A 17018-nucleotide genomic window follows, 5' to 3' on the forward strand; every position below is an offset into this window, starting at 1 on the left:
GTGTTGCTTGATTATTACATCTTTATACATCCATTGCTGTAGTCATGAATATGTGTTATAAGACATGAGAGAAGGTTAGACAGTAATGAAACATGTAATCTGGAACTTACTTTTTCTATATTAATTGGTCGAGGTTGCATTGCTTTACCCTCTTCTTGATCTGCTCTCGTAAGATAGATCACATGATCTACACCAGTTTCCTATTTGAAGTGAAGTGTTTAAAAGCTGATATTTATGAATCACTTGGGTGAGTTGCATGGGAGTACCATAACCTTCTGGCCTTATTAATTATGCAGACTGCTTATCATAGGTTTTTATTAAATGAAATATTCAACTACATTTGTTGTGGTGCATCATTTTTGATATTTCAAGTGTGTAGAGGTACCAAGGATACCATTTTCTTGCGGTCTTACTTGACCAAACACCTATCCAGTTTTAAATATGCGTTACATATGAAGTTTCTCTGGCATTCTCTGGATTTTATAGCTGGCTTCACTCTTTAAACGGTTACAGTTATATTCCTATGTGTATTTCTTTGACAAGTACAGTAAGTTACTCTGGGTGATTGAGTTGTTCTCCGATGGTTTGGAAAGTGCTGGAAGAAGCGTATGGTCAACAATATGGAGTTCATGCATCAGTCTGGAGTGGTCCAAGAACAAGATTTAGCATCCTGATGTTGTCACTCCATCTAAAATCCCTCACTGCCTTAGGTGGTGTCTAGAAGCTATGTATATTGATTGTTTTCATTGATGCTCGTGAGTATGAGATAAAATGCAGTGAGCTCACTATATTTTATTGGATGCAAAATCTCAATTTACAGGATGAGTGATTCTTAATGTGGAATCTTAAATCTGCTTGTGAGATTTAAATAAATTTTTCTAGGCTCGTAAAATCCTTTCATGGTTGAATACAAGTCTAATGGACATGAGATTAAGGCCTGGGACCCATATACTACTCTCTGCCCTTAATTAACTTGGTACCCACTACTTGTGTGACATTTTTGTCCTGGAATTAAGTATCCTGAAGCAGCTCTAATTCACCCTAAATAAATATGGTGCTGTAGAGACGGTTGAGATTTTAGAGGTTTAGGAAGTTTAGTATGCCAGAAACATTGTATTTGCTCTTTCTCATGGTATACTAGATTGTTGACACCAAAGATTAAAAAGCATTGGGGGACAAATTGTTACATCTCTGCCACTTTTAGAGGATCCCCTCTCTTCATTGTTACTTGTACGTTTATAGGTTTAGTAGACTTTGCCCTGTTTAAGTTACTAACATTGTTTATGCACATCACCTCCATGGAAGTCATTCTACTGAAATCACATTTTCAGTGTTTGTCTTACTCTATACAGAGTGATATTGGAGTAAAATGTGTCATTTTTCTCGGATATAATTTTCCTTTATGAGAGTGGTGTTTTCTGGGGCATACATTTTTCCTCATGAAGAAGAAATCTTAAGGAATTCTTGTGATTGCAGAAGGCTGTTATTTGTGAGCATTTATCTCATGGCCATTTTGCTTTTTGTTTCAAATTCCCTTTTCTCCCCACTATTTGCTTCAGACCGATCTTTACACTTATGGACAACAAAGGACTTCAGTCAGAAGGAGCGTAAGAGTGTGAGGGTGAATGTGGAATTTGACCATGCATCTAAAGTTCGGTGGAGTCCCGACTGCAAAGCTTTTCTAATCTTGAGAGCAACGGACAACACACTTGAAGTGTATAAAGTTCACCGTAAGCCTGAAGGTGGTATCTCATCAGTGGAGAAAGGAATTACATTCCCCAAGGTAAGATAACATGATGGAAAGTGTTGAATGAATGAAACGATTGCTGCTTTCATTTCATGATGGTACTAGTATGGTGTTGTGGCTTACCAGCTTCAAGGGTTGATTTCCTTTCCTATCAGTGATAGGTCTTCCAGTGAACTTCCTGCACCTCTTATATTATACCTTTCGGAAGAATATTCTGAATTCACTGTTCAGATGGAAAACATACGTTGGGATCTTTTTGCCTCTATGATCTTAATTTTACGTAATCTGTCCTCAAGATACATCAATTTACGAATTAATCTTGGAGGATTAAATGCTATTTGCTGTTATGCTTGATTTCTTGGGAATGATCTTTATGCCATAAGGGTTATATATAGCTTATATATAACAGAAATCAATTACTGCTGTCCTTCTGAGGACTGAAAGATGCAAGTCAGTCATCTATGAATCAAATGAACTTTGCTGCAGTCCACCTAGTTAAATTCCAACATTAAAAGTTTTCATGGCCTACCTTCCCATTTGCTTATGATAATAGAGAACCTTGACTCGTATCATGGCCAATGACTTCTCATCCTCACTCTCAGTCAGAGTCAGCAAACTCCTTTTCAGTGTTAGATTTGTATAACAGAAATAAAATTCTCTTGCCATTTCATGAGGGACTCATCCTCAAATATTTAACATATCATTGTTTTGATTGAGTTTGAAAACCAAAGAGACACATTTTTCTGTTTTTCAATCGGTCTTACTAACAGTCCATAGGCAAATAAGTTAAATTACTCGTGATCCTGCTTTGCAGGTCACCACTTTCCGACTACGGTTGCGTGCATTTGCCTCACTGGGTTTGATATTGTTTACACGCTCAGGAACAATTCCTTTCCTCAATGAGCGGTTTTCCCTTATTTTTTTTCCTCAAGAAAAACTTTCATTACATCACCGACTTACAAAAAGTAGGTGTTTACTGTTGTGTTTATATATGAAGACCTACAGTCCGTCTACCCTACGGCTTCCTTATTTTTGGGAACGTCAGTTGGATTTGTTTTTGTAATACCCTCTAGCCTTACTTCTATTCAAATCCTCTGCTTGAGTTCAATAACATTCTACTTCAACTTCTGTTACATGCTATTATGGGAAATCTCCCTATTCCGGTGGGTTTTGGGGGATGAAACTCCCCCCAGAACTCAGATAAATTTGAAAATTCAATCCATTTTACCTCGTAGGATAAATATTACTTATAGAATAGTGTAAGAATTACTAAAATATCCTTCAGAAATCCGTAAAACTCTTCATTTTGAACCATTTATCTTAAAAAATTTCTGGGGGAGGGCACCTGCATCCCCAGTATTAGTTCTTAAGCACATCATTTCATTATTTTCGGATTTTTGAGGCTCAACTTTTTTATTTTCATATTTTGGAACATGAAATGTGAAAATTAAGTATTTTTTGGAACGAGCAACTTCAGGTCAAGAGCAATGTCTGCTTTTACCTGCAATCGGTTTTACTACCTTATACCCAGTGTGAGTGGTCAATTAACTGTTCATGTATCTCATACCATTATTTAGCTCTCTTTGTCATTACTTTGTGTCAATAGTGTTAAATTTCATAGCGTGCGCTTCACCACACACACACACACTGCTTAAGTTTGACTCTCATGTCTTTAAATAAATTTTACGTTTCATCTTTATGTGAAGGGAAGACACATTAGCATAACTACAGTATGTTGTGTTGTTAAAGAGTCGCCACTAAGTAATTTTATGGATGGTGTTGATTGCTCACTGAAGTGCACTGTTAGGGTAATGTGTAGCTGCTGGCACCCAATTCAGGTGCTGCCGCACCTCTACTACTTCTCCCGCCGTGTATCCTGCAGGGCTACATAAAAGCACTCAAGGAATACCCTTCCACAACGTTACAACTTGTATGCTGTCACTCCCATTTTGTCATAGATACTGCACATTATTAATCACAACATCAAAGAAAACAGTTGGACAATTCATCAATATTTACAAGTTGATAATTTCACTGCAAGTCTTGCCTCTACCAGGAGAGTTAAGGGCATGGGCGTACCCAGCGGGGGGCTGTCCCCGCCTAGAGGCAAAAGTAAATTAAGTTCAACATGAAAGTTCAGAACAAATTTTCTTTATATCCAAGAAAAGTGATGTTAGTATAAAACATATAATTAAAGTAGAAATATTTTTTTACTTATAAAGCGCTGTTATAATTTTCTTGAAATTTTTGTTTCCTTAACCTTTTCTGTATCACAACTTGAACGACCACGGTATGCCCCCTTCTAGTTTTGATCCTGGGCACTAGAAAAACGTATTAAAAATATTTTTTCCAACTTTCTAAACTTACGGGTCGGCATACTCTAAAGGCTTGTATATGCCTCAAAGATGTCCAGTGGCTATCATCACTTCCATCATGAGCTATCCCCACCTCATGTAGAGAAAATTATTTCCATTCAACTTTGGTGACCTCCTTCGTTTAGCAAGGTTCAAAAGCATTGCCAGATTGGCCAATATAATCTGAGATAAACTAATCATAGATGCTCACGGTGCTACAAAAAAAAATGTGTGGACACTGTGAAAGTAATCAAAAAATTTGCAAAATGTGCTAATAAGAGTAAAGATATACCTCAAGACTGCATTTGTAATGCTTCATTGTAATGCTGTCTTTCTGATTCATTATTCTCTGATATCATGTTTTTAAACAATTATGTAATAATAAGACAAATAATATGTTTTTGAAATGTTACTTGTGTGTTATAACAAATGACATTAGTTTTTTATGGATGTAAGTGTGACACATTTTTTATTTTGCAATAAAAGTTTTATTTCAATGTAATTAATATTTTTTGCAGAGTTCAATTTTTTCTAGAGAAGCACTTCAAGTCAGTGCTCTCTCTTGAGTAGTGTGACCAGTTCCTCTATCTGTAATTGGCCTTGAATGTATGGGATTGATTGTGGCCTTGCCATTACCTACTGGTACAGTGCTCTGATTTCAGGCAACTTTCTTTTGTTAAAGGCATGACAGCCTTAAATAGCGTCACTGATTTCTTCTTACTAAGGACTCAACGGGCTGAAAGATTTAAGCTGCACTGGTTTGAATTGTTTTTCATGCTGCATCAGAGTTATCTTATTGAGATGAGAGTGATTAGTTGCAGTGTCTATTTTCTCCTTAATCATGATGGTGGCTCCTTCTCTTACTCCTCTCTCTTTAGGTCAGAGCATTAAAGTCATTGACTTAACATTAGAACAATGGAGTGAACCAGTGAAATCCGTTCCTTTACTGTATTCACCAATTTCTTTTAATGAATTTGACTTTTCATCCACATTAGATATCTTTCGGACAGTGCAGTTAGTCAGATAGTGCCATGCAAATGTTTTTAGGAAGTACATAATATTTTGCCTAGAACAATGGCATGCCATAGCCAAAATGGCTCACTCCGTTGTTTTAGTGTTAACAACCAAGACTCAAGAGTGTATTCCGATGAAATCTGCAACATTTTTGATCCAATTGACCATTTCATTTATGAAAAATAAAATTTATGTGGAAAAATACAATTTTTTCTCGATGCTGTTATCTGAAATTAGTGTTAGTTAATTTCAGTGTGATGTTGAATCTATATGTGCTGTATTTCAAATGTTCTCAAGAGCTTAAATGGTCCTATTCTCAGTGTCTTGGAATTTTGATTTTGCTTATGCTCTGTTCATATTTCCTGAGCAAAACCTAGACAGGATTAGCAGTGGTTAGGAAAAACCTACTTCATCTCCTCACAAGGAAACTTCCCTCGGTGGAAATATCTTGAAAAAGGAATGATCGGTAAAATCTTGGATTTTTTTATTCCAGCACCACACAGAAGATGTTATTGGGTTGGATATTGCTTGTACAGGACGCTACATCATGACTTGCTCTGAGAAAACAGATTTGGTGATATGGGACTTGAAGGGACAGAACGTTCTTGGTAAAGTTGACACCTACCTCATGTCCACCACTTGTGCTCGTATTTCACCCTGTGGACGCTTTGTTGCTGCTTCAGGTGGGTTGATTAAATACAGTGATTTCAAATGTCTTTATTCAAATTTCTAATTTTTGTATTTGATAACCATCTTGCTAATGGGTGAGTTTCACTTAAAGTAATGCTGACTTTGCTACTTACCTCTTCATCGGCGATGGCCCAGTGACATAGCCAGGAATTTTGGTGGGGGGGGGAGGGAGAGATCCAAAACCAGGAGGAAATTTTTTGAAAAACAGGGTTCCAAGTAGAGGGCTTTAAACTAATATTAATATGAAATATTTTGTAAATTCATGATTTTTCAATATTTTGCTTTCTTTTATGAAGGAAAATATTATTGTATTTTTATATTTTGGGGGTGGTCAGGACCCCTCCTGAACTCCTCCTGGCTACGCCACTGCAATGGCCTTTTCTCCCTTATGTGTTTGATTAGTTTACTCAAAAACAATCCTTTCTTCCTTCGATTTGTGTTTTTCATACTATTTGGTTATTGTATTTTTTTTAGAGAACCCTGTAAAATGCAAAATTAAACAATTACTCTTCTAAAATTGAAATTGCCACTGATATTTAAGCCTTTTCTTTGGCATGGTGTTGGATTTATTGTAAATATATTTGACAGTTTGGCTATATGTAAATGTGTAATTCAAGTGATTGTGAACACTGTCAAGGGAAAATAATGGACTGGGGCAAGGCTCAACTTTTTTATGCTTGCCTTGTAGGCATATTCTATTCTTCCCAGTCAAAGCTCTTTTCTTATTTACATCTTGACTTTTCATCTGTGCCTGGTGAAAGACATCTTATTGTTGTTGTTGTTATTATTATTATTATTCTTTCACATCCATATCAGAGGCGTCAGTCTTCTCTTAATTCACCTTTCTGTGTTAAAAAGCATTCTGCATTTTACTTATCAATTCTTTTCTCATAGTTCATTGGCGACGTTCACTTCTTTTATTCCCTCGTGTTGCTGAATCTTCTTTGCTGATGAAATTTTTTCAACTGGTAACTGCTGTGCCCATTTTTGTTCATTATCATTTCATCAATGGAATCCTGCATCTAATCCATCTCATTCTTATGCACATTTCAGAACTGGTTTGTCATCTTTATCATTTTCAGTTTTAATTGCTTTATATTGAGCATGGCTATGTGCCAGCCTCTAATCCAGCCTCTCTAATTGATCCTGCCCTTACTAGCCATGGAGTAGGTACTTCAAACTCTATTCATCAATCCACTCTGTACTAATCTAAATAATTTAAACACCATCACACGCACAAAATTCAAACCTCATTGCACCTTTATATCAAGGAGTTTGTAATGATTATCCATGGAAATTCACTTACTAGAATGGCCTGTATGGTTACTACCTACCAAGACAGAAGTTAAGCTGGTAACCGTAAGATTGATCCATCAAAATTTTGGTTTGGCTGGTGGAGACTTTTCCCCTGAATCACCAATGTCCATTTTATTCATGTCATCTCCATAAATGCATACGTACAATGAAAATTCAAATACTTGAAAGCCATCAGATAAAATGACCATCATTGACTGTGGTTTCTCCTCAATTCCTCCATCTTGTCCTTTCTTTTGTCATGAATTTTGGACATGACTACTTACAAAATGTAATAATTGCACGGTCTCGATCTTCAGTGTGAAGCCGTGTCAAGTTGTCAGTACCTGGCCAACGTTTTAGAGGAAATGCAGTACTCCATCTTCTGGGCCCACCAAGCAATCAACTAAACAGAAGTGGTTTGTGCCTGAGGTTATAAGGGTGCCGCAACAGAGGGAGTGGTTGGTAGCTGGGAGGGTCGATGCACTCAAGTGCCTGCCAGTTCCCTTGTGTCATCCCTCCTGCCTGTTGAAGATTACACTGGCTGTTTAGCCTCCCAATAGGGTACTTTCCTTCATCAAAGATAACGAAAGGCATTGAATGCGATTCGTAACCCACCGTTAGTGTATTCGTAATATACAAATTATTTGGTTTTAGATATGGTTAATTTTAACCCATTTGAAAAAGGCCAGATTGGCTGCCATGCGATGCCACTGCACGTGATGTTACAGGGGCCCAGATGCTATACGAGTAGTCAGGAATTCTATGGCGTGTTTCGTTTCTGGAATGGATCGCAACAGCTGAAATATTTAGGTCAGAATTCTTTGTGTGCTGGATGTCCTCTTTAACTCTGGTGGAAACAAGGTGACCTGTTTCGCCAACAGGGCCCTGCCCACAACTACCCTTCATGTGATTAACCCCTTGTGTGTTAAGAGGAATATTTGTAATAGGCCTGATCATCTGTCTAATTTTATTAACTGCTGCATTGCCTCAGAAGTGTCGGCCAGGTATGTGAACGATGTTAACAGTGGCAACTTGATGCAGCTTCACTCCCAAGACCAGCATATTGTAATTATTAATTTTAACCACGGAAGCCTACCTTTTAGACTTATAAAATGTGTTTATAATTCATATTTAACCAGTGAATTTTCACTATGGTGGTGCTTTAATAAAAAGCATTTTTGGGCACCAGTTATCGGGTAATCTGCAATTATCCTGGCTAAATTTTCTTTGCTGTAAAGCATTGGGTAATGCTTCGTACATAGGTATTTAGTGTTATGCATTATATCCTAAATTTTAATATTTTCAGCATTTAATTGATTTGATGCTTAAAAGTTTGTCTTCAATGTCTTAAAATTTTCAGGTTTTACTCCAGATTTAAAAGTTTGGGAAGTTTCTTTTGCAAAGTCTGGAGAGTTCAAGCAACTGGCTCGTGCTTTTGAGTTAAAGGGTCACACTTCTGGAATTCATGACTTTGGCTTCAACTGCGATTCATCTAGAATGTCATCAGTGTCTAAGGATGGGACTTGGAGATTGTATGATACAAAAAGTATGTTTCCAATATTTATTGCTCATCTTTTTTAACATTGAACTTTGAAAACATGAGGAAATCGAAATTAAGGCATATGTATCTTTTTTAGTTTGAGATGCTCATACATGTTTTTTTGATCCTAAATAGCATTTCTGCATGTATAATTGTCAACCATTATCAGACTATCATTCTCACCAATCAAGAAAATGCTTTTCTCCATATCCTGTAACATTACTTTTTGTGTTATAATTTCGTGTAAAAAGACTGAAGTGTAACTTTTTAATAATTGCTTATATGGTTTTCAGAGTACAAAAAAGGAGTGCAAACAGTATAGTTATTAGGGCTTGTAAATATTCTAGTATAAATATTAACTGAAAGCTATTGGATAATAAATATTGAATAATTAATATATAATAATATTTAATCTACCTATATGTATATCAGGAGCATATCCAAAACATTCCTGGAGAGGTTGAACTTTCCCATCTCCTTGCTTCTAGGGCCTTGATATCCATAATTCTCAATCCAAAAATCTATTTTAGATTTCAAGCTTACAGCCATATGAGATATGTACAAATGTTTGAGGAATTATTATGCTTATTATACAGCTCCATAGGTCATCCAATTTTTGTTTTTAACGAGTGCAGAAATATTTTAATAGGTTTTGCTCACTGACTGTGGCATTTACCCAAATTTTTTATTGCCACCTGGATATTTTTCACTTCAGCACTATCCCTTGCCTTGAGGATTATTGCTAAGGAGCTTAACTCAACCAGACCAGTCCTTGTGGCAGGGGGTGCCTCCTGTACAGGGGGTCTCTTCTGCACTGGCTGGCAGCTAAAATCGTGAACTCCCGAAGCCCAAGGGTTAATTTCACCCATAGATAATCTGTAACAATAAATTGAGACTAATAGAGGCTGTTTTTGTTTTCTATAAAATAAATTGGACCCATTTATCCCATCAGTTCTTGTAGCTTTGAGCATGGCATAGCATAGCACCTGGGCATTTTGGTGAAGGATAAGTTTAATCAGAGTAAGTGGAAAAAAAATATAAAAATGCTTTGTTTGATTTAGAGTCGAACTTGGAGAGAATCAATTGCCATTTATTGGCTGAAAACTAGTAAGAATGTTAAAAAATGTTCAGCATCAGCATGATCTCATGAACAGGTCCTAGCTTATGGTGATGGGGTGCAAGCACCAAAGATGAGGGAAGGTTTGATTTGAAGTAGATGAGAGAATTGCTAATCATCTTCCTCTAGGATTTAAAAGTTTGGGCCATAAATATGAAGTGAGTCTGAGCTTCCAGGTAAGAGGAGAGCATCAGACATACTTAGCTATATGCAGGGCTGGGCAGTATTTCAAATACAAGTACAGTAGATTCCGTTTAATGGGTCCACCAGTTACTTGGGGCAGCCGCTTAATTGGGGCAGATCTTAAAGAACAGAACCCAATAGAGGAATATCCCAGAGTATTCTCCGCTTAATTGGGACAGCATGCCGCTTTATTGGGCCATGAGTCGGTGACATAGACTCTACACTAGCGGCGAAATTAAAATTTTTTGTTTTTCAGAATACTATTTTTTTAATTTTCCTCCTTCGATTTACTATTATTTTTCACAAATGTTCCTATTCTTGCCCTATTTTGAAAGCTCTTGTTGTTATACTGCCCGCAAGAGGATAGGACTTTTCTTTAAAAGGACTTGGTAATAGACATTCATTCAGCGTCGCCCGAGGCTGTGAAAAATATTTTTAACTAAATTGTTTTAATTTTTAAAAATTATAATAAATTAACTAAACTCGCTGATTTATTAATCAAATTACTAGTTTAATAAACAATGGCATTATAAACATTCTTTTAGTCTTCTTTCTATCATTTCAATGTTTGTTTATGCCCATATACAGGATAGTTCGCCTAATTGGGGCAGCTGCTTAATTGGGGCAAAGTGCATAAATCCCGATATGTCCCAATTAACCGGAATCTACTGTATCTTAAAATACGTACATATTTGAAATACATTTGAAATTTGTAAGAGCCGGCTGTCGTATTCCTTGCCTCATTTCCATTCCCATCCAAACTCAGCACTTCCTCCTTCCTTTTTGTTCCCAACCACGCAACCCCTACAACATAACGAAGACATGCTTTGAACGGGATCTTGCCGTGCACTCGATCCAATAACGAAAATGCTGACGAGAGGAAGAAGACAGCTCCTTGGGGTAGTCGGCGTGGGTACGCAAAAGGAGTGACAATAAAAGTGTGCTTGTTCCAACGTGTGAGTTCTTCCTTTTTTTGCACGACTTTCCCTATACTCCTTAGGATGACGAGGACGAGAGAGCCATGGTGACTCACGTATTTGGCATTTCAAATGCACGACCGGAATGTATCTTGTATTTTGTATTTCAAATACAAATGTTTGTATTTCCCCACTCAAAATAAAAAATACTTATGAAGTAGCTCTGATAACACCTCTGTAGCACTATGGTTCAGAGATTACTTTATTACAGAGATTACTTTAACTGAACGAATGAACTCAAGAGTGAAAGGATTTTATCCTCAGGGCTAAGGTGCTACCTCAAAGTTGTAAAGGAGCAGATATAGGTAGCTAAGTTGGGTGGAAAATTTATAGATGTACCAAGTCCATCCAAAATTTGTCTCCATTCTGTATTTCTCATAACTAATCCTGAATCACCCGATCCTTTTTTTTCATCTAACAGTGAAGTTGCTTATTCACTTTCCCAAAGAAGCATCAAAGACGGTGTCCTCGGCCGCTCTCAAGAGGTGCAAATCCTTCCCCTGGGTCTAATTTGTTAACACTTCTACAGAACAGTGGCCCCTCTTATTGCTAGAGCAAGCCATTTTATGGCAGACCTCACTTAGTCTGCTGGAGTCATCCTTTCACCATTCTGATCTGATGGAATGATCTCTTCCCCTTCACCTTTGCCCAACCCTCCAACTCCCCCTTCCTCTCTGAAGATCGTGTAAAGAGAAGACAACAGCAGTCCATTCTCTCATTGGGTATTAGTGGGTTATCCCACAGAAACGTCTGTCAAAAAATTTTGTGGGTGTCCCCTTTTCTGTGGCCCTATGTTTCAAAATATAGTAATTTATTTTAGTGTTATCATTAGAATAATGTTCTCCGTGTTTGCAACTATCCATTATATGCCAAGGCTGGTTATGTTTTTTTAAGATCTCTTAGTTTCCATACATATGTATTTTGTATTTTAAAATGTAAAAAAATACTATTTTGTAGTTTTTTTTTCAAATCTTCAAGTCAAAGGTATTTCAAATATATTTGGATTAGTATTTTTGTATTTCAAATGCATTTGGAGCAGTGTTTTGTATTGTGCATCCCAAATACTCCTCGGCCTGTATTTTGCCCAGCCCTGGCTATAAGATGTTTCACCTAAATCTAGATAAATTTCTTTTACCAATTTTACACTACAAATGGTGTCATTTTCATTGCAGTTGAATTTGAGAAAGGGGAAGACCCTCATTTGCTGATGACTGGAAAGTATAAACCAACTCCAGATGTTGCCTCTAGACTTGCATTGTCACCAGATGGAACAGTGGTTGCTGTTGCCTCCGGAACATCTCTGCACTTGTATTCATCTAGGACTGGAAATTGTGAAGCTTCAATTCATGACATTCACGCAGGTACAAAAATCATTTTATTTTGAAATTCCTAAAGGAACTTATAAACCTCAAGCAATTCAGTGGAGGTTGACTGCGACCCAGACGATCATCAAATTTTTCCTCTCCTCATCCGCTTGCAAGTATCATGAATCTGGAACGTTTGAAAATTCCTCTGAGTTTTTTCACTTGGTACCACTCCCTGAGCCCAGTGGCGGCGCGTGCGTATACGCATGTTAGCAAGTGCACACCCAAAGATGAATAAATTATAAAAGAAAAATATTCCTTTGCAACGCGAAGGATAAAAGTACTGTCTGCATATGCAAGAAACACGAGCCTCCGAACGCTACAGCTATCTCCTTTTCGAATTCACCGCTCTACAAGTGTGCGATCCCGTGGCATCATGCCGGGCACATTTTCGGTCTGTGCGATCGCTTGAGGGAGCTCTGGCGGGACGAGGTAAGCGGGGGGGTATGTGCTGTTCAAAGGGGCGATGGGAGCAGACTCAAAACCATGCGAATGCGCACGCGCATGTTTTTGGTGACCGACTAGCAGGTAGTGTAGTGTTGTAGCCGCCACCTACACTACCTGCGCCCAGGATCCTAGTCCGTCTACAGAGCCATCTGTATAGCCGTTTTCTACACTACTTCCTCATAGGGTGTAAGGAAAAGAGAATGAATTTCAACTACCGTCACTTGTAAAGGTGTGTTGAGAATAATTATTTTCATACATGCTAATATTATTTCTGTTCATGCAATTTTAAGGGTAGAGTGTACCAGTGATATGTTTTGCTTGCTATGTATTCTATTACGACGAAATATGACGCTCATGGATTAGGATTAACATAATATAAATAAATCATCCTATATCTGCTCTAATGCACACCCTAGATAAATTACCACCAGCCGCCACTGCCTGAGCCTTGTTCTGGGATGATGAGGAAGTTAGCACATGCTATGAACATACGCTAACAACCAAGGGCGTACCCAGGATAAAAACTAGGGGGGGGCAAGCCATGGTTGTTCAAGTTGTAGGTAAGATTTAAGCATGGAAAAGATGAATGAATTCAACATTGTAAGGAAACTGTAACAGCTCTTTATTAGTTTTTAAAATTATTTGATTGAAAAAATATTAATTTCCTTAAAGACATGCGATTTTTGCTTCTAGGGGGGGGCAGCTGCCCCCTCCTGTCCCTCACTGGGTACTCTCATGCTAACAACTTAGGCAGGGACACGTAGGGATCTCAAATATTGAGCACAAGAGCCTGAACGCATTTATAAATTAATTAATTAACAAAATATGTATAAGACCAGAAATCCAGAAACCCTTTGGTCCCAAGCTTTCCAGATTTGAGGTCCTCAACTGTATTAGCCATAAAATATGAAATTTTTTATTCTCTCAAAAGTATTTGCCAGGGATCCCTTTTAATTCCCAGGCTCCACCTTGAGTGATGCAGTAATTAGCAGCCGAGTTAGTGAAGGATTCAGTATAAAGAGAGACAGAATGAATTTGAAGGGGAATGTGCTTGGTTGTACTTAGACACTCATAGTTTTTCCATTTTATAATTTATATATTACAAAAACAAGTGTATAGGAGGAAAATTGAATTATTGTTTCACTTTGCGTGACACTGTCATGCTAGTTTTAGGCATGACAAAAGGCAAAACAAAAACCAATCCAAGGGAGGCCATTTGGATGCATTCAAAATCTTAAACTGTTTGTAATTAGTCACATAAACAAATTGGGGAAAAGGAAAATGGATAATGATATGGATGAAACCCTCTCAGGCTTCCAACCAGGTTAAATTTGGCTCCATTCTGGTAATTTTACTGCTGACTCAGCTGTTGTCATCAGGACTTGAGTGCCTCAGGTCAGTGGAGTAGGTGCCACCTGATTGGTTGATTTTTCTCACATCCTTTTCATACGAAGGATCATTGATGCCCAAATACAACTTACATTAGTTGAAATTCGGTGTCAGTAATTATCCTGTTCTCCTCCAACCTGATTTACTGGGTGATCCCAGTAACCAGTTGACCATCGCAGAAGATGAATGCTCTCCAAGAGGACTTTATGGCAATGAAGAAGGATGTGCTTGGTCAGTGCTGCTAAACATGTTGTCTCATCAGGTTAAAGCTCTGGTGTTTTTTGTTGCTCTGGTTTTTCCTGTTTCTCCAACATATGTCTCTCTGCATTCACAGGAAATATCATCAACTCCAAAGGCCTTCAATCTGAGTCAGTCTATGTTCTTAAGTAGTGTGCTCTGAAATTTGGATAGCGGTACATGGATAGTGTCAATCTGGTGTCTTTTACGAATTCTAGAGTTTACCGCATATGTATTGTAAATACATGTGGAATTAGTGTCCTGACTGCTGGTTTACCCTTGGTCCCCAGTCGTCCTTAACTTTCTGTTTCCTTTCCTTTCACTTTGATCAAACTAGAGAGACTTTCTACAGCCTGTGCTGCAAAAAAATGAACAGCCGGCACTGAAAGTACAATGTATGACAATGAACTCAAACGCCTGAATCTCCATAGTCACTCATACTCCCGGGAGGGATTATGTGGTAAAGCATATGACAATGAACTTGGTGAATGGCATTTGAAGAAAAAGAGGATGTTTTGATGATGACAATTTTCCTTAGTCGGACAGGATCCCTAGGGATCTGATTCCAGAAATCATTATTACCATTCCAGTAACATAGTAAAGCTATCATTACAGTAAGCAAATTTCTGAGGGTATTTTTCAAAGAAGGATGTCATTGTCCCAATTTCCCCATGTAGCTCTGTCAAAATAGATCCAAGTTTGAATCGCAGTCAAGTCTTATGATTTTTTTCTGTGGAAATATCTTCTGCAGGTTTCTTGTAACATGTGGAATTTTCATGGAACTCCTAATAACTTAAAATTTTCTCTATCAGGCTAGTAAGTTTGTATTAATGGCTACTCAGGAAAAATCTGCAGTGATTACACAAAAAAGTATTTTTTCTCTAATACTGAATTTTCTCTTTTCCAATAGCTCCCATAAATTGTGTCCTCTTCGATGCCGCTGGGAAATATGTTCTGACTACTGGGGACAAGCATGTACATGTTTTCCACAATGTAATTGGTCAAAAGGAGTTATTGGCATCTGCCCGGATGAACCTACGATCTGCTGGAACTTCTGCAATGCGTGAACGTCTGGAGGCCCAAATTGCAAGCTCAGAAGCATTCCTTCAGAAAATGGGGGTCACCGGTGCCTGAATCCTCTCCTTTCATTCTTCTCTTGAATGCTCAGTGAACAAAATTTCTTGATAAGTGTTACTCTCGGGCATCATTCACTCAGTTCAAACATCTATACCATGAATGCCTGTAACTCATTGCATAATTGAGACTGATTAATTGATAAATACTATTTTTTGACTGGGAGAAAAGGCATTTAAAACTCTTGGAATCAAGTCATCAAAACTAATCATTTAGCTGTCATATTTATGCGTGTACTGGTCTTTTGAAATATCTGCTCATCCAATCTTTCAAAATAATGATTTTTTCAAAATTTGGATATTCTTCTTTTGTATTTGAAGAGTATACCTATGATTGTAAGAAAAGTCTTTTAGATGCCTTTTATCATTGCTAGAACAATGAAGGCATTGTGTTATCCCGCCAAGAGTTATTTTTGCTGTGATTGTATACTTTGGCTATGTTCAATGGAAAGAGTTTTTTTAACATGAAGCAAAGGAAAGATAAGTGTTTACAAATGTCCTGATCTGAAGAGTTACATTTGTGAGAATATGGTGGTGGCAAGTCTTTAAAGGGTGTGCTATTTTCACTTGTAAAATAAAAGAATGTCTTTTTGTGATTGTTGCTCTATGTTTGCTGATAAAAGCCATACCATTGTTGGAAACTATTGTGAGTGTTTAAGGAGAGTGACTGTATATGTGAGATTTTGTATTTGGGTTATACCAGAGAATAAATTGATGCATGAAGAATTGTTGCTTTTTGAATTTTTGATTTACTGATTGACATATTGTATGTGACCATGTTAATCAATGTAGTCCTCCCTTCGTTTGAGTTTTATTTGGTCCAGGTATACCATAATGCCTAAATCGAAAGATTATTACTCCTGGAGTATGCATTTCACGCTCTAAGATTTTTAAATGACGATATCTATTTTTTGCGATTAAACGAAAAGTTAAAACTTTCAAGCGTGCGAAAACACGACGGCTAAGTAGGAATGACGGGAAAAGCCCGTGTGACGTATTTCTGGTTCCAGCTATCGCCGTGTGAGGTGACCTTGGGGCGAGGCTTTGAGCGCTGATACGACGCAGGCTGCTAGCAGGCAGCGCTTGGCTTAAATAAGGATTATTAATACCCTATCAAACTAAGGAAACTTTCCAACCATAGTCAATTTTAATAGGTGATTATCAAGTGCTGTTTCCCTGAGCTCTGTGCCTCATGCATGCATTAGTAATCTCAGATGATGTAAAACCCCTGACTACTCCAGAACAGTCTTCAAAATACTGCCAATGCAATCTTGTGGGTGGATCAACGTGATCCAAAGGTCAGCAGTGAGAAAAATAGAGGAAAGGGAGACATATATGTCAGGCAGTACATCAATATCACCAGGCCGTATGAGCACTAAAATAAATGTAGTTCAATATCCTCTAGTTTGTTGGTATTTGTTAAAAATTATCATCAAGGCTATCGATGAGAGAACAAAGTCAAACACCATCTGATACCTTATAGTGACATGAGCAAATCTTTTATTCGTGACTTGTTGCCACAGTACTGCT

General features: G+C 37.6%; 1 protein-coding gene across 1 annotated transcript; it reads left to right on the forward strand.

The window, feature by feature from the left end:
- Window positions 1–64: 64 nt before the first annotated feature.
- Window positions 65–15489, forward strand: LOC124154570 (transducin beta-like protein 2). Its single transcript, XM_046528428.1, has 6 exons — window positions 65–74; window positions 1560–1783; window positions 5609–5798; window positions 8462–8647; window positions 12091–12279; window positions 15266–15489. Exons 1-6 carry the CDS (start codon window positions 65–67, stop codon window positions 15487–15489), a joined length of 1023 nt encoding a protein of 340 aa, XP_046384384.1.
- Window positions 15490–17018: the final 1529 nt, after the last annotated feature.

This window comes from Ischnura elegans, chromosome 1 (assembly GCF_921293095.1).
Source record: "Ischnura elegans chromosome 1, ioIscEleg1.1, whole genome shotgun sequence".
Lineage (NCBI taxonomy): Eukaryota > Metazoa > Arthropoda > Insecta > Odonata > Coenagrionidae > Ischnura > Ischnura elegans.

Coding starts and splice junctions, on each gene's coding strand:
- LOC124154570 (XM_046528428.1), top strand. Junction 5,799..8,461: donor ACGCTTTGTTGCTGCTTCAG/GTGGGTTGATTA, acceptor TAAAATTTTCAG/GTTTTACTCCAGATTTAAAA. Junction 8,648..12,090: donor GAGATTGTATGATACAAAAA/GTATGTTTCCAA, acceptor TTTTCATTGCAG/TTGAATTTGAGAAAGGGGAA.